The sequence below is a fragment of the Acipenser ruthenus genome, chromosome 40, assembly GCF_902713425.1.
Source record: "Acipenser ruthenus chromosome 40, fAciRut3.2 maternal haplotype, whole genome shotgun sequence".
Lineage (NCBI taxonomy): Eukaryota > Metazoa > Chordata > Actinopteri > Acipenseriformes > Acipenseridae > Acipenser > Acipenser ruthenus.
Window position 1 is genome coordinate 6,931,264 of NC_081228.1, and position 24,312 is coordinate 6,955,575.

At 45.1% G+C, this 24,312-nt stretch overlaps 2 protein-coding genes across 2 annotated transcripts in view; both read left to right on the plus strand.

The window, feature by feature from the left end:
* The first annotated feature begins 1,232 nt into the window (after window positions 1–1,232).
* Window positions 1,233–14,938, plus strand: LOC131708071 (uncharacterized). The gene is made up of 8 exons (XM_059010068.1): window positions 1,233–1,539; window positions 5,453–5,497; window positions 9,114–9,262; window positions 9,398–9,590; window positions 12,189–12,369; window positions 12,692–12,761; window positions 13,118–13,213; window positions 14,376–14,938. The coding sequence occupies exons 2-8, from the start codon at window positions 5,464–5,466 to the stop codon at window positions 14,535–14,537; spliced, it is 885 nt and encodes a 294-aa protein (XP_058866051.1). The 5' UTR covers window positions 1,233–1,539; window positions 5,453–5,463; the 3' UTR covers window positions 14,538–14,938.
* A 7,365-nt stretch (window positions 14,939–22,303) lies between these two features.
* The window catches only part of LOC117968703 (sodium channel subunit beta-2-like), a 10,507-nt gene continuing 8,498 nt past the window's right edge, over window positions 22,304–24,312 (plus strand). Inside the window, exon 1 of the mRNA XM_034916511.2 lies at window positions 22,304–22,515. Coding sequence (XP_034772402.1) covers window positions 22,428–22,515 — 88 coding nt within the window. The 5' untranslated portion in view covers window positions 22,304–22,427. The remainder of the gene's footprint in view (window positions 22,516–24,312) is intronic.

Genomic DNA, 24,312 nt, shown 5'->3' on the forward strand with positions numbered 1-24,312 from the left:
GAGTTAGTGCACTGAAGCTCCGCCCCCTTTCTAGATGACCGGCTTCCTTTTAACCCTGGGAATGAAGTGTCAGGCCAAGCAGTCCAGGGTACTCTGTTCCTGTTACTTAGCGCCCTCACAGGTCAGGAGGGATATTTACCACCAAAGATCATTCTATTTCTGTCACAGGAAGCTATTACAGTGCCTGAGATATTCACACGAGAAGGTCAGGCCCACTGATACACTACTCCTGGGGTCCAGACGGACCTCGAACCTAAAACAATCTGGGAAATTCTACCTGGACTAGAATTATCCTTTGCATAGTGGAACAGGATGAGTGCCTGACAACTACCTAAAAGGAAACACAAATCAAATCACTAGATCCACATAATAACTGATACTAAAGCAGCGTGGGGTCCGAATGGACCCCAGCTTACCTTTAAGAGGGTTAAACTGCAATCCAGTGATGGGCCGTGTTGTGAGGCGCGGTGGGGAGTGCTGTGGAGGCACAGATGACTTATTTATAATCCCCCTGGCTTGGATCCTGTACAGTCACCTGGGAGCCAGTTATGTTTAAGTACCAAACGTCTGGTGTCATCCACTGCCTCAGTAACTGAAGGATTGAGATTAATATTGTCTTCCTGTCTTCGCAAATGTCTTTTGTATGTTTTCCTGCTCTGGCTGTATTAAAATGAATGAACGATACTGCACTGCAGGTCCCAGTTCACAGTTTCACTGCACAGCTCCGTGTTTTCTAAGGGACCAGCCTTTAGAAAAGCACAGTGTAAAGAAGCATGGAAAAGCCCAGAGAGGTGCGATAAAGCATATTAAAAACCATGGCACACTACTGGAGACTATGGGAAAAGCAAGGGGGAAACCTGCAAGATGACTTTTATAAGGGAGGTGAGCCAACTGCGTGTTCAAACGGGAGCAGGTATAGAGTTACTATACAGAAATACTAAAAGAAACGTAATCAATTCAATGGCAAACATTTGCACTAGAAGCCTTTCTCAGTGCTTGGCAGTGTTTTTTGGTTGAATTTCAGTTTAACGTTTCTTTCAGCAGTTCCTAATTCAGCACCATTTGCATGAGTTACTAAATTAAGTATTGCTGCAGCCTGCAGACCCTCCTGCTCAAGCACTCGCAAGGGAGCAGAAAAGAGGGGGCTCAGGACTGGGACTCGGGAGCTGCTTCTACTGACAGCGTCCACACAGACACACCGCTGATCATCAAAGGCATGCAGAAACTCCCCATGCTAATAACAGAGACTGAACATTCATGTAACCCATGACACCAGAAGAGACGTGTGTCTGTCTCGCTGGAGGGGAAGTGAAAGTCTGATGAAAGGGGTCGTCTGCCACTGGGACCTCAGCGCTGGTGTGTGGTCAGACTGACGCTGTCGTTTTCACAGTCAGACGCGAGAAGAGGAAGGTGGGCTGGAGAGGGGGCAGGGGTCTGAACAAATACTTTCTGATCTCCATCAACACTTACACTGGGAACTAAACAGAAGAAGAGACTGTCTCGCTCCCTGCTCCCCTCCGTCCTGACCCACCAGCCCAGGTAAGCTGTATTAATCGCACCTGAAACACACACAGTGCAGAATATACTGTAATCCACGTTCTCTCAGATCGGACTGGGCAGAGCTCCCAAGTGTTCTGGGAAGGGTTTTGCTGTGTCCTCGTTTGTGGAGCTCTATTCTGGTTGACATCAGGCAGGTTGAAACATCGGATTCTTTTAAGTTTAAATTGGAAACTTTTTTCGAATGTGCTTTTATATAACTGGTTGTCGCTGGAGTGTGTTGTACACATGAGCTCTCTTGTTTTGTTTTTGACTTTGTACAGCGCTCTGGGGTGCCATGGCGTGAAGGGTGGGTGCTATATAAAAACACATTTGTATTGTATTGTAATGGAAAACTAAAAGAAACCTAAATAAATGCAATTTTAAAATGATCAATGTTTTGAGTCGAAGGCGTTCAGACGGGCTGTTGCACAAAGAGGTTTCTCTTAGTATCGTTACATCAGCTTTTATTAATCTCTCTACATGTAGTTTTTATCTGTGGAAACCCAAAGAGGGCAACAATAAAACAGAGGAGCACAAAAATAACTACAAATAAAACAGAAACTGCAGCATCTCAGTGGAGCAGCCCCACTGCCTCAATGATCACGCTAATGCTACTAATAATACTACTACTACTACTAATACTAATCATCATGATGATGCTGCTGCTGCTGCTGCTGCTGCTGCCACTACAGCCTTTTGAACCGTTTTTTTTGTTAAATTAGTTAAGGCCTAGTCCTTGTTCGCACCCCTGTTTGTTTAGGGGTGCTAAACTGAATTTTTGGGCAGCTGGTGTAGTAAAACCCACCGAGCCTTAAATAGGACTACTACTACTGAGAGGCCACACTTTTCAGAGCGCCTCAGTTTTCAAATTACAAACAATAAAAACAGTTATTTAAGCTTTTTATTTTGTAAATCGTTTTACATTTTATTTGCTCTAAAGTAGTAGGGCACCTTTTTTTGTTAAAAACATTTTGATTTAGTTGTTTTATTTTTATAAAAACACAGTTTTTTAGTTTTTCCTTTCTCTCCCTGCACTTGTGCTTATAAGCAAGTGCAGGAGAGATTCTTCTTTCTTTGATTTTTCTTTCTTTTTAAAACACTTGTTTTATTTATTTTGTTAATTTTACTTTAAAGCTTATATTTTTGTGATTTTAGGGCAATGATTTTGATGTAGATAACTGTTTTTGGTTATTAGTTAAAAATCGTTTTGTTTTAAAAATCCCCCATCTCTGCCGTGTGCTCCTTTGTTTGCCCTTAGTTTGATTTTTGATTTCTTTCAAGTTTAAAACTATTTTTTGTGTTCTGATTTATTTTTTAATTTTCTTTGTGAATTTTGTATGTATTTATTTATTTATTTAAAAAATAACATTTACTTACATGGCTGTAACTAATGCTGTAATAAGGGTCAATACGATGTTATGAAATGTGTGTCACCTGGAACGTGAACCTGGCAGGAACACCTTCCTTTAAGAACGCTGTTAGAATATTGCATTCTCCAAAAACAACGCTGTTAGAATATTGCATTCTCCAAAAACAACGCTGTTAGAATATTGCATTCTCCAAAAAGAACGCTGTTAGAATATTGCATTCTCCAAAAAGAACGCTGTTAGAATATTGCATTCTCCAAAAAGAACGCTGTTAGAATATTGCATTCTCCAAAAATAATGCTGTTAGAATATTGCATTCTCAATAAAGAACGCTGTTAGAATATTGCATTCTCAATAAAGAACACTGTTAGAATATTGCATTCTCCAAAAAGAACGCTGTTAGAATATTGCATTCTCCAAAAAGAACGCTGTTAGAATATTGCATTCTCCAAAAAGAACGCTGTTAGAATATTGCATTCTCCAAAAAGAATGCTGTTAGAATATTGCATTCTCCAAAAAGAACGCTGTTAGAATATTGCATTCTCCAAAAAGAACGCTGTTAGAATATTGCATTCTCCAAAAAGAACGCTGTTAGAATATTGCATTCTCCAAAAAGAACACTGTTAGAATATTGCATTCTCCAAAAATAATGCTGTTAGAATATTGCATTCTCAATAAAGAACGCTGTTAGAATATTGCATTCTCAATAAAGAACGCTGTTAGAATATTGCATTCTCCAAAAAGAACGCTGTTAGAATATTGCATTCTCCAAAAAGAACGCTGTTAGAATATTGCATTCTCAATAAAGAATGCTGATAAAACATATCACTAGTCAGGGACGTAGCCAGCCATTATAAATGACCGAGCCCTCCCCCAGCCACTAGAGCTCTTATAACGGACGAAAATAGATATGAGGATGTTATTAAAGGTGGCTTATTTAAATACGAAGGTTTAGTTAACAGTTGTTTTTTCCTGAATAAGATACTATTCATTCTGCGTGCCTGAGCCTCTCAATGTGCAGGACGTGTGTGGTTTTGCACATTGCAAATAAACAGCTTTTTCTTTGCAACAACAAACCTGAAAGACGAGCTATGACACCTACTTTATAAGAAAAAAAAATAATTTTCTTAATGAAAAAACAAAATACTCCACAACGTGGAGTTGCAGTCAGGGCCTGCGCAGGGATTTTTGCCGGTACTTTTTTCTATAGGCAGATCCTTGACTTAAGAATTAACGTTAAACACTTTAACGTTTCACTTAACGTGAAAAAGCTTAAACGGCGCACAGCCGCTATGATTTCAGTGCCTGGGCACCGATGAAGCAATCTCTTTTCCTTGTTGTGTCAAGGCAATAATACGCCATGTTGAAATCAAATATTTTTTCTGTGCCTTCGAGTAGTGTTGCCAGTTCAGCGAATTTCTCACCAAATCTAGTGACTTTAAGGGCTGACTTGGTGAGATTTGTTGTCAAAAGCAACTAGCGAGTTCCAGGACAGTCATTGGAGAATTTCTGAGATGCAGCATTGGTAAAACGTTTCGATTATCCTGATTAGCAACGGTGACTGGCTCAGGGTCACACAGAGAGTCAGTGATTTGAACCGCGGACCTCCTGGTTACAAGCCCGTGTCTTTAACCACTGGACCACACAGCCTCCTAGTGAAACAGTAATTTTACAAAATGACTGAAAACTTTTAATTAGTCAAATAGCAAAATGCCTGATTTCACAATATATACCGAGCATCAAAAGAAACTTATCACTATTATAACACCTTTTATTTTTGAAAAAAATAAGGTATATAAATGATGGACATTGACAAAATGTTTCTGGTTTCTTTTTAATCACTCGATCATTCATCCTTGACCATGACAGGCTTGAGTGACTATGACTGAAGCAGATGCACTTAATCACCTCATTAGTGAGACAGTTGATTGGACGCTGGATATGGAGCGATTTTCAGCTGATGAATTGCAAGCTTGAATAAAAGCAGTAAAGAAAATCACTGAAAAAAAAACAACATGCCACGTCTGTCGAGAGAGCAGCGCCTTCGTGCAATCTGCGTGTTGGAGGCTGGACTAGGGCAGCGTGCTGCGGCTCGCCGTCTTGGGTGCTCACAGCCAGCAATTTCAAACCTGGCGAGATGGTATAACCAGACACACTCTGTCAATGACAGGCCACCAACTGGGAGACCAAGAGTCACAACACCTGCCCCAGATCGACAGATCATTCTGCAGCATCTTCGTGATGTCAATTGTTAATCAACACAATAAAAAGTCACTGCACCTGCTCTAAAACAGAGTTTCTCATTTTTCCATTACATCTTTGATCAGTTTCTTTTGATGCTCAAATAGAAGTGATATGTTTCTTTTGATGATCAGCATACACACTAACTATACCCTGGATCATTGCCAAACTGTTTCATTGCTAGAAACTGTTGCATTTCACAGAAGAGTCTTGTGTCATGAGAAACGATCAGTCTCCATCAGCAGGTCAGTTATAGATATGATTTCTGATTTTTGAGTTTTAAAACATTATTATCTTTCTTCCAGGTTTCACAAGAATGCTTTGGCTATTTCACCTTGCAGTTTTAATTGGTAAGTCCTTGATACCGACAGACAGACAGACACCAAAACAAACACAAATCTGCAACGTCCCCTTATAACATTGTCTCACAGTAAAAGCACAGCAAAGTGTAATAAAACACAGTGAACGCATGGGGAAGCACAGGTAAGCATTGCAAAGTATTTGGGGAAATGTACTGCAGGGTGGAGACATCTCGCCTGCTTGCTGATGAGCCAGACCAAACTCACAAAGTACCTCCCTTCTGACACCGAGGGAGGAATCGTGAAGTGAAACACTGCGACACTGAGGGAGGAATCATGAACTGAAACACTGCGACACCGAGGGAGGAATCATGAAGAGAAACACTGCGACGCTGAGGGAGGAATCGTGAACTGAAACACTGCGACACCGAGGGAGGAATCGTGAACTGAAACACTGCGACACCGAGGGAGGAATCACGAAGAGAAACACTGCGACGCCGAGGGAGGAATCGTGAACTGAAACACTGAGACACCGAGGGAGGAATCGTGAAGAGAAACACTGCGACGCCGAGGGAGGAATCATGAAGAGAAACACTGCGACACCGAGGGAGGAATCACGAAGAGAAACACTGCGACGCCGAGGGAGGAATCATGAAGAGAAACACTGTGACACCGAGGGAGGAATCATGAAGAGAAACACTGCGACACCGAGGGAGGAATCATGAACTGAAACACTGCGACGCCGAGGGAGGAATCATGAACTGAAACACTGCGACACCGAGGGAGGAATCATGAAGAGAAACACTGCGACACCGAGGGAGGAATCATGAAGAGAAACACTGCGACACCGAGGGAGGAATCATGAACTGAAACACTGCAACGCCGAGGGAGGAATCACGAAGAGAAACACTGCGACACCGAGGGAGGAATCATGAACTGAAACACTGAGACACCGAGGGAGGAATCATGAAGTGAAACACTGCGACGCCGAGGGAGGAATCGTGAACTGAAACACTGAGACACCGAGGGAGGAATCGTGAAGAGAAACACTGCGACGCCGAGGGAGGAATCATGAAGAGAAACACTGCGACACCGAGGGAGGAATCACGAAGAGAAACACTGCGACGCCGAGGGAGGAATCATGAAGAGAAACACTGCGACGCCGAGGGAGGAATCATGAACTGAAACACTGCGACGCCGAGGGAGGAATCACGAAGAGAAACACTGCGACACCGAGGGAGGAATCACGAAGAGAAACACTGCGACGCCGAGGGAGGAATCATGAAGAGAAACACTGCGACGCCGAGGGAGGAATCATGAACTGAAACACTGCGACGCCGAGGGAGGAATCACGAAGAGAAACACTGCGACACCGAGGGAGGAATCACGAAGAGAAACACTGCGACACCGAGGGAGGAATCATGAAGAGAAATACTGCGACACCGAGGGAGGAATCATGAACTGAAACACTGCGACGCCGAGGGAGGAATCACGAAGAGAAACACTGCGACACCGAGGGAGGAATCACGAAGAGAAACACTGCGACACCGAGGGAGGAATCATGAAGAGAAATACTGCGACACCGAGGGAGGAATCATGAACTGAAACACTGCGACGCCGAGGGAGGAATCACGAAGAGAAACACTGCGACGTCGAGGGAGGAATCATGAAGAGAAACACTGCGACGCCGAGGGAGGAATCATGAAGAGAAACACTGCGACACCGAGGGAGGAATCGTGAAGAGAAACACTGCGACGCCGAGGGAGGAATCATGAAGAGAAACACTGCGACACCGAGGGAGGAATCATGAAGAGAAACACTGCGACACTGAGGGAGGAATCATGAAGAGAAACACTGCGACACCGAGGGAGGAATCATGAAGAGAAACACTGCGACACCGAGGGAGGAATCATGAACTGAAACACTGCGACGCCGAGGGAGGAATTACGAAGAGAAACACTGCGACGCCGAGGGAGGAATCATGAACTGAAACACTGCGACGCCGAGGGAGGAATCATGAACTGAAACACTGCGACGCCGAGGGAGGAATCACGAAGAGAAACACTGTGACGCCGAGGGAGGAATCATGAAGAGAAACACTGCGACACCGAGGGAGGAATCATGAACTGAAACACTGCGACGCCGAGGGAGGAATTACGAAGAGAAACACTGCGACGCCGAGGGAGGAATCATGAAGAGAAACACTGCGACACCGAGGGAGGAATCACGAAGAGAAACACTGCGACGCCGAGGGAGGAATCATGAACTGAAACACTGCGACGCCAAGGGAGGAATCACGAAGAGAAACACTGCGACGCCGAGGGAGGAATCATGAACTGAAACACTGCGACGCCGAGGGAGGAATCACAAAGAGAAACACTGTGACACCGAGGGAGGAATCATGAAGAGAAACACTGCGACACCGAGGGAGGAATCATGAACTGAAACACTGCGACACCGAGGGAGGAATCATGAACTGAAACACTGCGACGCCGAGGGAGGAATCACGAAGAGAAACACTGCGACGCCGAGGGAGGAATCATGAACTGAAACACTGCGACGCCGAGGGAGGAATCACAAAGAGAAACACTGTGACACCGAGGGAGGAATCATGAAGAGAAACACTGCGACACCGAGGGAGGAATCGTGAACTGAAACACTGCGACGCCGAGGGAGGAATCACAAAGAGAAACACTGTGACACCGAGGGAGGAATCATGAAGAGAAACACTGCGACACCGAGGGAGGAATCATGAAGAGAAACACTGTGACACCGAGGGAGGAATCATGAAGAGAAACACTGCGACGCCGAGGGAGGAATCATGAACTGAAACACTGCGACGCCGAGGGAGGAATCACAAAGAGAAACACTGTGACACCGAGGGAGGAATCATGAAGAGAAACACTGCGACACCGAGGGAGGAATCATGAACTGAAACACTGCGACACCGAGGGAGGAATCGTGAACTGAAACACTGCGACGCCGAGGGAGGAATCACGAAGAGAAACACTGCGACACCGAGGGAGGAATCGTGAACTGAAACACTGCGACGCCGAGGGAGGAATCACGAAGAGAAACACTGCGACACTGAGGGAGGAATCGTGAACTGAAACACTGCGACACCGCTGTGTTGAAAATTCCCCTTTGTTTAAGCTACAGTAAATATCACAGTTTATATATCACAGTATATATATCACAGTTTATATATCACAGTTTATATATCAGTTTATATATCACAGTTTATAGATATTCCAGTTTACAAAGGCACATCCAAAATGAAAACAAATTGTGTAAGAGCAAAAAGTGTGCTTATATGTTGCATCATATTGTAACCTCAATCATCAAATTAGCCACATCTTGTCTTATCGTTACACCAGTGTCATGAGAAACATAGCAAGGCAAACGTGTGTGTGTGTGTGTGTGAGAGTGTGTGTGAGTATCAGTGCTGGTGTAGCATGAGAAACTGCACCCCATGAAAGTGTGAAAAAACAGGAAGCGGAACAACCAGTTTATTAATGAAACATATTTTATTGAAAAATAAACAGCTAAATGTGCATATGAATATACTGTGAGTCGGGGTGCACTATTGCACGGGGTGCAGATTCTCACAGGTATGGCCATGCAAAGTGAATCGCCTGTACGTCACATGACTCTCTCTCTCTCGCAGTGTGTTGCAGGGCACAGCCCTCTGTTCACACCCAGCCCAAGGTCAATGTGATGGAGGGATCGGCAGCGCTGCTCCCCTGCACCTTCACACTGGGACCAGGAGACAGGCTGCAGAGCATCAATGTGGACTGGGAGAACCCAAACAGCACGGTACCTAACCTCTCCATCCCGCCCTCCTCTCCCTCAGCTTCCTCTTCTCCACTCTCTCCCTTTTCACCCCCTTCCTTTCCCTGTCTCTCTGCTGCCCTTCTCCCTCTCAGTATTCTCTCTCCTCCTCCTCTGCAGGTGATTTTCTATCACTATCATCACAACTTCAGCGTGTCGACCCAGAAAAGCGTGGTCTTCGTGGGGAACATCTCCCAAAACAACGCCTCCATTCTCCTGCGGGACGTCCGGTTGATGGATGAGGGGAACTACTTGTGCCTGGTCCGAGTTGGAATGAATTGGATAAAGAATGGCACTGAGCTCAGAGTCAGAGGTGCGCACAGCTCCAGCCTGTGAGCTCATTCAATATGCATTGACTGTGCATTGACAGCGTGGTTTACAAAAGGGGTCCTATTAAGGTTAAAAAATATATCTTTAAAAAAAAATGCTTTGGTAAATGTATTAGTTACGCTTTTTGCTTTTCGGAATGCAGGTATGTTTTAAAAAGGGGTCAGGTGTGGTCAGGTGTGGTTAAGCAACACGTCTCTGTGGATTGTTCCACTGCCAGTGGTCTAACATAAAGCACACAGTGACCTAGCTTTTATCGTGCCCTGTTTGAAATCCTCTTACTCGCACTCACCCTCACACTGTAGCACTCAGTGTTTGATTGCAGATTGAAATACACCTTCACCTCTTCTCTAATAGCCAGGCTTTTAAAAGCCCTTTCAGCCTCCTCGTTGCTCAAAGGCAGACTCGCAATCCCTTTGCTGCGTTTGCTGCCTCTCTGTTTGGGTGAGACTGTGAGGGGCGGCTGGGGTCCTATTAACAGAAACACAGCCAGTGAACTCACTCGGGGATGAGATGAAGATGGAAACCGCAAAAGCAACGAGGGGCATGTTAATGGGCTGTGTGCCGATCAGGGGACACGTGTTTTTTTATAAATTTCTTTTGAGCTTTGGTTTTGAGTCAGGTCGTGTTTATCTGTAAGCTGCGTTCAGCTTGTGGTCATGGTCTTGGTCTGTGATGATTCATTTGCATGCATGTGAAGAGCCTGTTTGAATGTTAGCTGAGTGCTGAGTGCTGTCCCGCCTCACAGTGTGCAACACTTTGATTAACTCTTTTGCTGCTGCAGAGCTGCCCTGGCCAGCTAGGTAGCTCAGGGTCACAAAATCGCTCTGGGACAGATTCTGAAAATTGTCATTTAAAAAAAAAATGTTATGAAAAAAATGAATAACAAAACAACCCCAATTGCTACTCTAAAACTAATAAGCACAGCCTGAGACAGGGTGAGAGAGTGAGAGGGTGAGACAGGGTGAGAGAGAGTGACAGGGTGAGACAGGGTGAGAGAGGGTGACAGAGTGACAGGGTGAGAGAGGGTGACAGAGTGACAGGGTGAGACAGAGTGAGACAGGGTGAGAGAGGGTGACAGAGTGACAGGGTTAGACAGAGTGAGAGAGGGTGACAGAGTGACAGGGTGAGACAGAGTGAGACAGGGTGAGAGAGGGTGACAGGGTGAGACAGAGTGAGACAGGGTGAGAGAGGGTGAGAGAGCGAGACAGGGTGAGACAGAGCTCCAGTGGAAGCGTTTGGAATTGAACATCCTGAAGCTTCTGTTAGTGTTTCTAAAGTCAGCTCTGTTGACTGTTTCACCAGTTGTAGTGGGGTTGGCTTTTTTCAAAGTTATTTTGTACTGAATGATTTAAGTCCTGCCTGCGCTCCTCTCTCTCTCCCTCTCTCTCGCTGTCTCTCCCTCCCTCTCCCTCCCTCACTCCCTCCCTCCCTCTCTCCCTCTCCCTCCCTCCCTCCCTCTCTCTCCCTCTCTCCCTCTCTCTCCCTCTCTCTCTCCCTCTCTCTCAATTCAATTCATTTCAATTCAATAAGCTTTATTGGCATGACAGGAATAAACAAGTTTTGCCAAAGCAAAATAAACCTACAAACAGACAGGTACAGTGTATAAACAGACACAATGAAAAGACCATTTTCACTGCAGGTTCATGTGTTTCTCTTAGACTGTGGCAGGCAGTCACATATTCAGCAGCTAGTGCACATGTTATCCCCACCTCTCCTAAAAATATTTGTAGTTTTTCAGTTTCTGAGAGGTGGGTGAAGTCACTGATGTGCCTCGTGAATTTGGGTATGAATATGTCCCTGAGCAGCTTGTATTTGGGGCAGTGCAGTAGGAAGGGGAGCTCTCTGTGGTGTAACTCACAGTGCTCACACAGTCTCCTCTCTCTGGGGCTCCACGTGGCTCTGTGTCGACCCTTTTCGATTGCTAATGTGTGGTCGCTCAATCTGTATTTGGTCAGTAGTTGTTTTTGTTTTTGGTCTTTAACTCTGACCAGATATTCTGCCAGGGCGTCTGGTCTGTTTAAACTCTGGTAGCACTCTAATTCATGCTGTGACTTTACTTGGCTCTCCCAGTGTATCAGGTATTTGTTTTTCAGGGTGGTGGTTATTTTAGATATCATTGGGGCCTGATTAGAGCAGCTCTTCTGAGGCTCTGTGATGCGGATCTGGTTCTCCTCACAGAGCTTCTCCATCATGTAGTTGATGGTCTTTTTATTTGGGTAGCTCTCCTGGCTCTTCAGGGCCTTGCACTGGTAGGAGTCAGGGTTGTTTTGGTTCAGGTGGCTCCAGTACCTCAAAGCTCTCTTTTGTACAGTGAGCAGTAAGGGAAGACATCCTAGCTCAGCTCTACAAGCATTGCTTGGAGCATTTCTGTGCAACTGCAAGATGTTTTTGCAGAATTCTAAATGTAAGATTTCTGTTGGACTTTTGTCCCAATTACTGTATTCACAATTTAGAGTGGGACCCCAAACTTCACTGTGCTCTAATGTTTTGCCAGTGAGGGTGAACTGGTATTTATTTCCCTCTCTCTCTCCCCCTCTCTCTCTCTCTCTCTCTCTCTCTCTCTCTCTCTCTCTCCCTGCAGCTCGTGGCAGGATGCTGGAGGTCCCTCTCAGCCCCCCTCCTCCTCCTCTCAGCCCCGCTCCTCCTCCTCTCAGCCCCGCTCCTCTCTGGCCCGCGGTGGCAGGGGGGCTGGTTTTGGTGACGGTGTTGGCACTCAGCCTGTGGAGGCTACAGCGAGCCCGACAGCAGCACACGACTCACCGGTAACAATGATTCACGCAGGATGATGGTCAATGAAACATGAGAGTAAAGAAATGTGCTTTGGAACATGAGAGAAATCACTTCTAGCGAGGGGCTTCTAAACCACAAGAGCACAGCCAAAATATTTTGAGTGGCATGCATATGTCATTGATATGCTACCACCTGTTTTCTGAAGCTCAGCTCCATATTAATAGCCCAGCGAATTAATATTACAGTAATGTGATATGCAACAGGGTTGCGTGTGTGTATCTCATTGCTGCTTCCAGTGTGGCTGCTGTTCCTGGTGGAGACCCTGCCTGAGTCTCAGTGCTGTTTGTTTTTCAGAGAGGACCAGCGGAGCGTTGCTGTGGAGACGTGTCAGGACCCCAAATTGGAATCCCCAGGAAGAGACAAGGTGACTGCCCCACGCCTGTTTATTTAAAAAGTGAATATACACTCAACTGAAAGAAAGCATCTCAAAGCAGACCAGCATGCAGCTCGTGTCTTCATAATGAGTCTGTCATTCCGGTCACTCTGTGGAGAGGAAGGTACTGTACTGACGACCGCACTGGCCGCACTGGCTGTCCTCTTTTATGAATAGTTTTGTTTTAGAATGTTTTCAGCAAACAAGAATTAAAACCAGAAAAAGAAATGAAGAAACATTTTGGAATTTCTGGTTGATTTCTCTCTATCCCCCTCTCTCTTCCTTCTCTGCTCTCTCTTCTCTCCCTTTCTCTTTTCTCTCTGTCCTCTCCCCTCTCTCGCTCTCAGGACACTGACTGCTACGTTACCCTCCCACGGAACCACCTGCCCAAAGACCCCCCCCCTCTCTCCTGCAGCGCCACTGAAGGCATCTACCTCACCATGGTCAGAGTCTGAGTGTGAGAGTGAGAGTGATAGTGTCAGTGTGTGTGCATGTGTGTTATAGTTACAGTGTGTTATAGTTCTTGTTTGGAGCTGGCAGGCAGTGTGTGTGTGTGTGTGTGTGTGTGTTATAGTTACAGTGTGTTATAGTTCTTGTTTGGAGCTGGCAGGCAGTGTGTGTCAGTGTGTGTGTGTGTGTGTGTGTGTGTCAGTGTGTGTGTGTGTGTGTGCGTGCGTGTGTTATAGTTACAGTGTGTTATAGTTCTTGTTTGGAGCTGGCAGGCAGTGTGTGTCAGTGTGTGTGTGTGTGTGTGTGTGTGTCAGTGTGTGTGTGTGTGTGTGCGTGCGTGTGTTATAGTTACAGTGTGTTATAGTTCTTGTTTGGAGCTGGCAGGCAGTGTGTGTGTGTGTGTGCGTGTGCGTGTGTGTTATAGTTACAGTGTGTTATAGTTCTTGTTTGGAGCTGGCAGGCAGTGTGTGTGTGTGTGTGTGTGTGTGTGTGTTATAGTTACAGTGTGTTATAGTTCTTGTTTGGAGCTGGCAGGCAGTGTGTGTGTGTGTGTGTGTGCGTGCGTGTGTTATAGTTACAGTGTGTTATAGTTCTTGTTTGGAGCTGGCAGGCAGTGTGTGTGTGCGTGTGTTATAGTTACAGTGTGTTATAGTTCTTGTTTGGAGCTGGCAGGCAGTGTGTGTGTGTGTGTGTGTGTGTGTGTTATAGTTACAGTGTGTTATAGTTCTTGTTTGGAGCTGGCAGGCAGTGTGTGTGTGTGTGTGTGTGTGTGTGTTATAGTTACAGTGTGTTATAGTTCTTGTTTGGAGCTGGCAGGCAGTGTGTGAGGTTGGGTATTATTTGTTATATATTTGTTGTTTGTTGCAGGTGTTAGGAGCTGCAGACACTGAGAGAGTTTGCAAGAGTTGAGGTTTCACACATCATCATACAGTGTGTCTCAGACACACAGACAGACACGTGCACACATCAGATCATAGAAGTATAAAAAGCTACTGTAGGTACTGGGCTATACTGGGATGTACTGGGCTATACTGGGACGAGTTTCTGATCAAGGGCACAATGGCTTACCTCTTTACCTCAATTAATCACTGAACCTCTCTCTCTCTCTCTCTTTCTCTCTCTTTCACTCTTTCTCTCTCTCTCTCTCTCTCTCAGCACACAGTGCAGTGTGTGGACGGACCACGCTCTGAGAGAGGCAGGAAGGGGATCCCTGAGGAGTGGTGCGCCCTGGAAACACATCCCCGAGAACATGAACCGCAGCCTCCCAGTTCCACAGACAAAGCTCCCCTAGCCCAGCCACCCTGGGAGGACGTGTAGGGAGACGCACTTTCACAACAAACCTACCACAGCTGTGTAAAACCAGCAAAGAAACGACAAGGTCTGCAGGAACGAAACGGAGTGCTCTGACTAGTTGCATGTAAAGCACTGTGAACATCTCGCTATCCCTGTGTGTATATATATATATATATATTTAAACATAAATATACAGTTTAACTTGATTCTTTTATTTTCTGGCAATGTTTTTTGAGAAACTTTAAAACATACACACAAAGCCGAGAATGCTGAGTGGCGTATGCAGTAATACTTTATCCAGAAGCACCAATCGCGAAAGCCCCCGCTTTTGAATCTGCAACATGCTGCAACTGTTTCTAATTTTTTGTCCACCCCAGATCCAGCCTCTCTAGTTACGACAGTGTTACTTTCTAACACTGACCACAAGGGGGCCCCGTGTTCCTGTTGTGCAATGCAGATCCCCAGCTGCAGTGCTGATGCGTGTGCTCTTCCACGCGCTGGCCAGCAGGTGTCGCCCTCTGGCCCGTTTCTTCCAAGCAGCCTTTACTCGCGCTGTATCTCTGCAGTGTGTTTGAGACGCTTCCTGACCTCACATTACATTGCCGTGAACAGACGAGCCCAGCTCAGAGACAGCAGGCTTGCAATCTGATCAACTGCTTATTGCTACACTGCAGAGCAATTACAAAGGTCTAATTAAGCACATGCTCAGTTCAATGACGGGTCTAGTTCAGTAAAGGAGAGCTCAGTTGGAATGAAAACCGGCAGACACAGGGGGTCCCCAGGACCAGGGTTGGGAAGCGCTGCTCTAAGTATTAGGTATCTGTTTCTTTAACACAGCCACCTTTGAACTGCAGAGCCATGAAGCGCACAGACAGCAAGGGGACTCGTGCTCGTTACAGGCACCCCCCTGCCTTGAATTCAGCTCCAGTAACACAGCTGGGGTGCTGCAGCGTGACTGTAGATATCGTAGAGAAGGAACTGCATTCTCAAAGTGCTCCTTTTAAAGGAGTCCCATGGTGAAAGGCTAGCAAAGTGTAATAAAGCATAGGGAAACAGTGGAAGCATGGTAAAGCATAGGGAAGCATTGCAACGCACAGTGGAAGCATGGTAAAGCATAGGGGAGCATTGTAAAGCACCGAGAGGTATGGTAAAGCATAGGGAAGCATTGTAAAGCACAGAGAGGTCTGGTAAAGCATAGGGAAGCATTGTAAAGCACAGAGAGGTCTGGTAAAGCATAGGGAAGCATTGTAAAGCACAGATAGGTCTGGTAAAGCGTAGGGAAGCATTGTAAAGCACAGAGAGGTCTGGTAAAGCATAGGGAAGCATTGTAAAGCACAGATAGGTCTGGTAAAGCATAGGGAAGCATTGTAAAGCACAGAGAGGTGTGGTAAAGCATAGGGAAGCATTGTAAAGCACAGAGAGGTCTGGTAAAGCATAGGGAAGCATTGCAAAGCACAGAGAGGTGTGGTAAAGCACAGGGGAGCATTGCAATCTCTCTCTCTCTCTCTCTCTCTCTCTCTCTCACTCTCTCTCTCTCTCTCTCTCTCTCGCTCTCTCTCTCTCTCTCTCTCTCTCTCTCTCTCTCTCTCTCTCTCTCTCTCTCTCTCTCTCTCTCTCTCGCTCTCAAACTGCAGTCTCCTGTTTTATTCATGACCCCTCTGCTGCAGAATAGCTGTCCCCTCCCCCTACTAATATAAACCCTCCTCTCCTCCTCGCCGTTTATTCTAGCAGAGCACAGTGATGCCATTGTGGCTCTGATGTGGATCCAGCACTGGGTGCTGTCCTATAGCAAGTAGAGCCGGGATGGAGAAGCACAGCTGCAGTCTCCCTGCCTTCCTCTAGTGGTAACCCTTACTGTGAAGCATCTCGTTCCCTCTGAGCTATCTCTATATATATCTCTCATGTGAATCTTCCAGCACAGCTCGGCTCTGACCCCCTCCTCCGCTCCCCTCCTCTCTCTTCTTCTCATCCCCTCTGCTGGGGTGAACAGCAGGACTGTCATCCAGGGCAGGGGAGGGTCTCTGCTGCTGGCTGATTTTCCGTTTCACATCCTCGCCCGACTGCGTTTTCCTGTTTCTTTCCTGGGCTGCACCCCTGTGCCTCCCTCCGGAGCCTCTGAGAGAGACAGGGGCCAGTCAGAGTGTGCTTCTGTAACAGCCCTTATACAATCCTGCTATTGGGAAAGCACAGCAAAGTGTAAGAAAGAGCAATGAAGGCATGATAAAGCATAGGGAAGCATTGTAAAGCATAGAGAGGTCTGGTAAAGCATAGGGAAGCATTGTAAAGCACAGAGAGGTGTGGTAAAGCACAGGGAAGCATTGTAAAGCACAGAGAGGTGTGGTAAAGCATAGGGAAGCATTGTAAAGCACAGAGAGGTGTGGTAAAGCAAATTAAACTTTTTTGAGACATGTCTTCTAAGTTTTCAGTTTGTAATAGCATTGTGAAAACCTGGGAGATTCTGGGGTATAAAACAATGTAATCATGAAGTATAACAGCAGGGATGAATTTACCCCAGTCAGGGTTACTGACTCCAGTGTGGCAGCTTGCTTTCTGCAGCACCCTTACACTCAAGAATCACTTACGAGCTAATCAAACCCAACGAAGGTGTTCAAAGAAACTGAGCCTGGCTTTCAGATCAGTGTGTACCCAGTGTACCTAATACAGACGCAGGATCCTCTCTCTCTCTCTCTCTCTCTCTCTCTCTCTCTCTCTCTCTCTCTCTCTCTCTCTCTCTCTCTCTCTCTCTCTCTCTCGCTCTCAAACTGCAGTCTCCTGTTTTATTCATGACCCCTCTGCTGCAGAATAGCTGTCCCCTCCCCCTACTAATATAAACCCTCCTCTCCTCCTCGCCGTTTATTCTAGCAGAGCACAGTGATGCCATTCTGGCTCTGATGTGGATCCAGCACTGGGTGCTGTCCTATAGCAAGTAGAGCCGGGATGGAGAAGCACAGCTGCAGTCTCCCTGCCTTCCTCTAGTGGTAACCCTTACTGTGAAGCATCTCGTTCCCTCTGAGCTATCTCTATATATATCTCTCATGTGAATCTTCCAGCACAGCTCGGCTCTGACCCCCTCCTCCGCTCCCCTCCTCTCTCTTCTTCTCATCCCCTCTGCTGGGGTGAACAGCAGGACTGTCATCCAGGGCAGGGGAGGGGCTCTGCTGCTGGCTGATTTTCCGTTTCACATCCTCGCCCAACTGCGTTTTCCTGTTTCTTTCCTGAGCTGCACCCCTGTGCCTCCCTCCGGAGCCTCTGAGAGAGACAGGGGCCAGTCAGAGTGTGCTTCTGTAACAGCCCTTATACAATCCTGCTATTGGGAAAGCACAGCAAAGTGTAAGAAAGAGCAATGAAGGCATGATAAAGCATAGGGAAGCATTGTAAAGCACAGAGAGGTCTGGTAAAGCATAGGGAAGCATTGTAAAGCACAGAGAGGTGTGGTAAAGCATAGGGAAGCATTGTAAAGCACAGAGAGGTGTGGTAAAGCGTAGGGAAGCATTGTAAAGCACAGAGAGGTCTGGTAAAGCGTAGGGAAGCATTGTAAAGCACAGAGAGGTCTGGTAAAGCATAGGGAAGCATTGTAAAGCACAGAGAGGTCTGGTAAAGCATAGGGAAGCATTGTAAAGCACAGAGAGGTCTGGTAAAGCATAGGGAAGCATTGTAAAGCACAGAGAGGTCTGGTAAAGCATAGGGAAGCATTGTAAAGCACAGAGAGGTGTGGTAAAGCATAGGGAAGCATTGTAAAGCACAGAGAGGTGTGGTAAAGCATAGGGAAGCATTGTAAAGCACAGAGAGGTCTGGTAAAGCATAGGGAAGCATTGTAAAGCACAGAGAGGTCTGGTAAAGCATAGGGAAGCATTGTAAAGCACAGAGAGGTCTGGTAAAGCATAGGGAAGCATTGTAAAGCACAGAGAGGTCTGGTAAAGCATAGGGAAGCATTGTAAAGCACAGAGAGGTCTGGTAAAGCATAGGGAAGCATTGTAAAGCACAGAGAGGTCTGGTAAAGCATAAGGAAGCATTGTAAAGCACAGAGAGGTCTGGTAAAGCATAGGGAAGCATTGTAAAGCACAGAGAGGTATGGTAAAGCATAGGGAAGCATTGTAAAGCACAGAGAGGTCTGGTACAACATAGGGAAGCATTGTAAAGCACAGAGAGGTCTGGTAAAGCATAGGGAAGCATTGTAAAGCACAGAGAGGTCTGGTAAAGCATAGGGAAGCATTGTAAAGCACAGAGAGGTCTGGTAAAGCATAGGGAAGCATTGTAAAGCACAGAGAGGTCTGGTAAAGCATAGGGAAGCATTGTAAAGCACAGAGAGGTCTGGTAAAGCATAGGGAAGCATTGTAAAGCACAGAGAGGTCTGGTAAAGCATAAGGAAGCATTGTAAAGCACAGAGAGGTCTGGTAAAGCATAGGGAAGCATTGTAAAGCACAGAGAGGTATGGTAAAGCATAGGGAAGCATTGTAAAGCACAGAGAGGTCTGGTACAACATAGGGAAGCATTGTAAAGCACAGAGAGGTCTGGTAAAGCATAGGGAAGCATTGTAAAACACAGAGAGGTCTGGTAAAGCATAGGGAAGCATTGTAAACCACAGAGAGGTCTGGTAAAGCATAGGGAAGCATTGTAAAGCACAGAGAGGTGTGGTAAAGCATAGGGAAGCATTGTAAAGCACAGAGAGGTGTGGTAAAGCATAGGGAAGCATTGCAAAGCACAGAGAGGTATGGTAAAGCATAGGGAAGCATTGTAAAGCACAGAGAGGTCTGGTAAAGCATAGGGAAGCATTGTAAAGCACAGAGAGGTCTGGTAAAGCATAGGGAAGCATTGTAAAGCACAGAGAGGTCTGGTAAAGCATAGGGAAGCATTGTAAAGCACAGAGAGGTCTGGTAAAGCATAGGGAAGCATTGTAAAGCACAGAGAGGTCTGGTAAAGCATAGGGAAGCATTGTAAAGCACAGAGAGGTCTGGTAAAGCATAGGGAAGCATTGTAAAGCACAGAGAGGTCTGGTAAAGCATAAGGAAGCATTGTAAAGCACAGAGATGTCTGGTAAAGCATAGGGAAGCATTGTAAAGCACAGAGAGGTCTGGTAAAGCATAGGGAAGCATTGTAAAGCACAGAGAGGTCTGGTACAACATAGGGAAGCATTGTAAAGCACAGAGAGGTCTGGTAAAGCATAGGGAAGCATTGTAATGCACATAGAGGTCTGGTAAAGCATAGGGAAGCATTGTAAAGCACAGAGAGGTCTGGTAAAGCATAGGGAAGCATTGTAAAACACAGAGAGGTCTGGTAAAGCATAGGGAAGCATTGTAAACCACAGAGAGGTCTGGTAAAGCATAGGGAAGCATTGTAAAGCACAGAGAGGTGTGGTAAAGCATAGGGAAGCATTGTAAAGCACAGAGAGGTGTGGTAAAGCATAGGGAAGCATTGCAAAGCACAGAGAGGTATGGTAAAGCATAGGGAAGCATTGTAAAGCACAGAGAGGTCTGGTAAAGCATAGGGAAGCATTGTAAAGCACAGAGAGGTCTGGTAAAGCATAGGGAAGCATTGTAAAGCACAGAGAGGTCTGGTAAAGCATAGGGAAGCATTGTAAAGCACAGAGAGGTCTGGTAAAGCATAGGGAAGCATTGTAAAGCACAGAGAGGTCTGGTAAAGCATAGGGAAGCATTGTAAAGCACAGAGAGGTCTGGTAAAGCATAGGGAAGCATTGTAAAGCACAGAGAGGTCTGGTAAAGCATAGGGAAGCATTGTAAAGCACAGAGAGGTATGGTAAAGCATAGGGAAGCATTGTAAAGCACAGAGAGGTCTGGTACAACATAGGGAAGCATTGTAAAGCACAGAGAGGTCTGGTAAAGCATAGGGAAGCATTGTAATGCACATAGAGGTCTGGTAAAGCATAGGGAAGCATTGTAAAGCACAGAGAGGTCTGGTAAAGCATAGGGAAGCATTGTAAAGCACAGAGAGGTCTGGTAAAGCATAGGGAAGCATTGTAAAGCACAGAGAGGTCTGGTAAAGCATAGGGAAGCATTGTAAAGCACAGAGAGGTCTGGTAAAGCATAGGGAAGCATTGTAAAGCACAGAGAGGTCTGGTAAAGCATAGGGAAGCATTGTAAAGCACAGAGAGGTCTGGTAAAGCATAGGGAAGCATTGTAAAGCACAGAGAGGTCTGGTAAAGCATAGGGAAGCATTGTAAAGCACAGAGAGGTCTGGTAAAGCATAAGGAAGCATTGTAAAGCACAGAGAGGTCTGGTAAAGCATAGGGAAGCATTGTAAAGCACAGAGAGGTATGGTAAAGCATAGGGAAGCATTGTAAAGCACAGAGAGGTCTGGTACAACATAGGGAAGCATTGTAAATCACAGAGAGGTCTGGTAAAGCATAGGGAAGCATTGTAATGCACATAGAGGTCTGGTAAAGCATAGGGAAGCATTGTAAAGCACAGAGAGGTCTGGTAAAGCATAGGGAAGCATTGTAAAACACAGAGAGGTCTGGTAAAGCATAGGGAAGCATTGTAAACCACAGAGAGGTCTGGTAAAGCATAGGGAAGCATTGTAAAGCACAGAGAGGTGTGGTAAAGCATAGGGAAGCATTGTAAAGCACAGAGAGGTGTGGTAAAGCATAGGGAAGCATTGCAAAGCACAGAGAGGTATGGTAAAGCATAGGGAAGCATTGTAAAGCACAGAGAGGTCTGGTAAAGCATAGGGAAGCATTGTAAAGCACAGAGAGGTCTGGTAAAGCATAGGGAAGCATTGTAAAGCACAGAGAGGTCTGGTAAAGCATAGGGAAGCATTGTAAAGCACAGAGAGGTCTGGTAAAGCATAGGGAAGAATTGTAAAGCACAGAGAGGTCTGGTAAAGCATAGGGAAGCATTGTAAAGCACAGAGAGGTCTGGTAAAGCATAGGGAAGCATTGTAAAGCACAGAGAGGTATGGTAAAGCATAGGGAAGCATTGTAAAGCACAGAGAGGTCTGGTACAACATAGGGAAGCATTGTAAAGCACAGAGAGGTCTGGTAAAGCATAGGGAAGCATTGTAATGCACATAGAGGTCTGGTAAAGCATAGGGAAGCATTGTAAAGCACAGAGAGGTCTGGTAAAGCATAGGGAAGCATTGTAAACCACAGAGAGGTCTGGTAAAGCATAGGGAAGCATTGTAAAGCACAGAGAGGTCTGGTAAAGCATAGGGAAGCATTGTAAAGCACAGAGAGGTCTGGTAAAGCATAGGGAAGCATTGTAAAGCACAGAGAGGTCTGGTAAAGCATAGGGAAGCATTGTAAAGCACAGAGAGGTGTGGTAAAGCATAGGGAAGCATTGTAAAGCACAGAGAGGTCTGGTAAAGCATAGGGAAGCATTGTAAAGCACAGAGAGGTCTGGTAAAGCATAGGGAAGCACTGTAAAGCACAGAGAGGTCTGGTAAAGCAAAGGGAAGCATTGTAAAGCACAGAGAGGTCTGGTAAAGCACAGGGAAGCATTGTAAAGCACAGAGAGGTCTGGTAAAGCATAGGGAAGCATTGTAAAGCACAGAGAGGTCTGGTAAAGCATAGGGAAGCACTGTAAAGCACAGAGAGGTCTGGTAAAGCACAGGGAAGCATTGTAAAGCACAGAGAGGTCTGGTAAAGCATACAAGTCCCTCTCAGAATTATCTCAGAACGCAGAAACTGCATAAACACGGTGGTAAACTCCTATAAAAGGAGTTTATTTTAATTAATATTTTAATCCTCTCTTTTTCATATCAGCATAATCATTAACCCGGCTGTGATAGCATTTGAAATATTCCAGTTCAACCCTTCCGCTCACTTTCGACAGCACCCACAAACACAAAACCAACTCTCCACTATTCGCTCCAGACTCCGCCTGACATACTAAGCTCAGATATTCCACAATATTCTTTTTTTAAATGAAACACATTTTATATAGATATATATATTTTTAAATGTTTTTATTAAACCAAATGCGAACCCAAGCGTGGATGAAACTAATCAGCACGTGTTTTTGGGGAGTGAGCCTGATTTTGATTGTGGGTAAGTTAAAAAAAGGAAACGCTATCTCTCACATTGAGCAAACGAATGAGTCGAGAAGACTAGGAAACCAGAGAGAAAGATAGAGAGAGAGAGAGAGAGAGAGCCGAGCGGGGTCTGTTATTAATACATACCAGCACGAATACTAAGAATAATGATAATGATAATACTAATACTAATACTACTATTAATAATAATAATAATAATAATAATAATAATAATAATAATAATAATAATAATACGACAGGGACTCTAGAAACCAGATTTATTTAAGCGCTAATTTGAGGAAGTAAACAAACAATTCTAATAAACGAGGTGGCCCATGATGAAAAACACCACGAATAAAACGCGAGAGTTTTGTTTGTGTTCAGACAGCTGCTGAAGATTTGGTTCACAGCTCCACAATAACGCGCTTGCATGTTGAAATTTCATCCGCTTTGTATTTCGATTTTTTGTGTCTTCTGATGCTGGTATAAATAGCAGGCCTGCCAGTCAGTGCTCCAAATAGTGCCTCGATCCGTCTGTCTGTCTGTCTGTCTGTCTATCTATCTCTGTCTATCTATCTATCTATCTATCTATCTATCTATCTATCTATTTATCTATCTATCTATCTATCTGTCTATCCGTCTGTCTGTCTGTCTATCTATCTATCTATCTATCTATCTATCTATCTATCTATCTATCTATCTGTCTATCCGTCTGTCTGTCTGTCTATCTATCTATCTGTCTGTCTATCTATCTATCTATCTATCTATCTATCTATCTATCTGTCTCTCTATCTCTCTATTTCTCTATCTATGGCTCTCTCTCTATCTATATACACGTGTGTGCATGTGTTTTTTTTTTTTTATCATATATATAGTTCGGTTTACGCTTTAGATTTTAGTTCGTTTGTTTTTGTATCGTGAACACTGGACTCAATCACTTGAAATATCAGAATGTATTTCACCGCCATCTCTACACCGGGACTTTACGATCATGTTTCTAGTATAGACCAGGACTTGTTACAAAAATAAAAACGTGTATTAATCTGTGTATCCGTTTCAATAGAAAGTATTCCTGTTATTATTATTATTATTATTATTGTTATTATTATTATTATTATTATTATTATTATTATTATTATTATTATTATTATAGTTATCGTCTGTTTCAACTTATCCTGTGTGCATTGATTCACACTGCGGCGCCCGTCTCTCGCTCCCTCTCTCCTCTGTCACGCTGTCCGGTTCGATTATGCGGGACTGGGGTAGAGTGTAGTTTGGGACAGGTGTAGGGGCGGGGCCTTGAAGAACGCTGCCGCATGGGGACTGGGACGGGGACGGGGGGGACGGGGGGGACGGGGGGATGAGGACGGGACGGGACGGGACGGGACGGGACATGTAGTGAATCATTTATTGCAAATTCAGCTTGTGTTGTCAAATTTGACTTCAAGCAATATTATATACCCATATATATGTATTTATAGATTAACACTGCATGGCCCATACGTTTGGTGTACAGTTACTAACTTCGCAGTAGTGCGATGTTTGTGACATATTACATAATTCAACAAATTCAAAGCTAAACAGGGTTTAAAATGATGATTATTATTATTATTATTATTATTATTATTATTATTATTATTACTGATCACCATGTCTGTACACGTCCCTCTCGGAGTTATCTCAGAACGCAGAGACCACAAGTATTCAAAACCACAAACTGCAGTCGAGCAAATGAAAATGAATAATTACTTATAAATATCCGCCTTTCAACATCTTCGTGTAGCGCACTAAGAAACTAACCGCAGATATATAT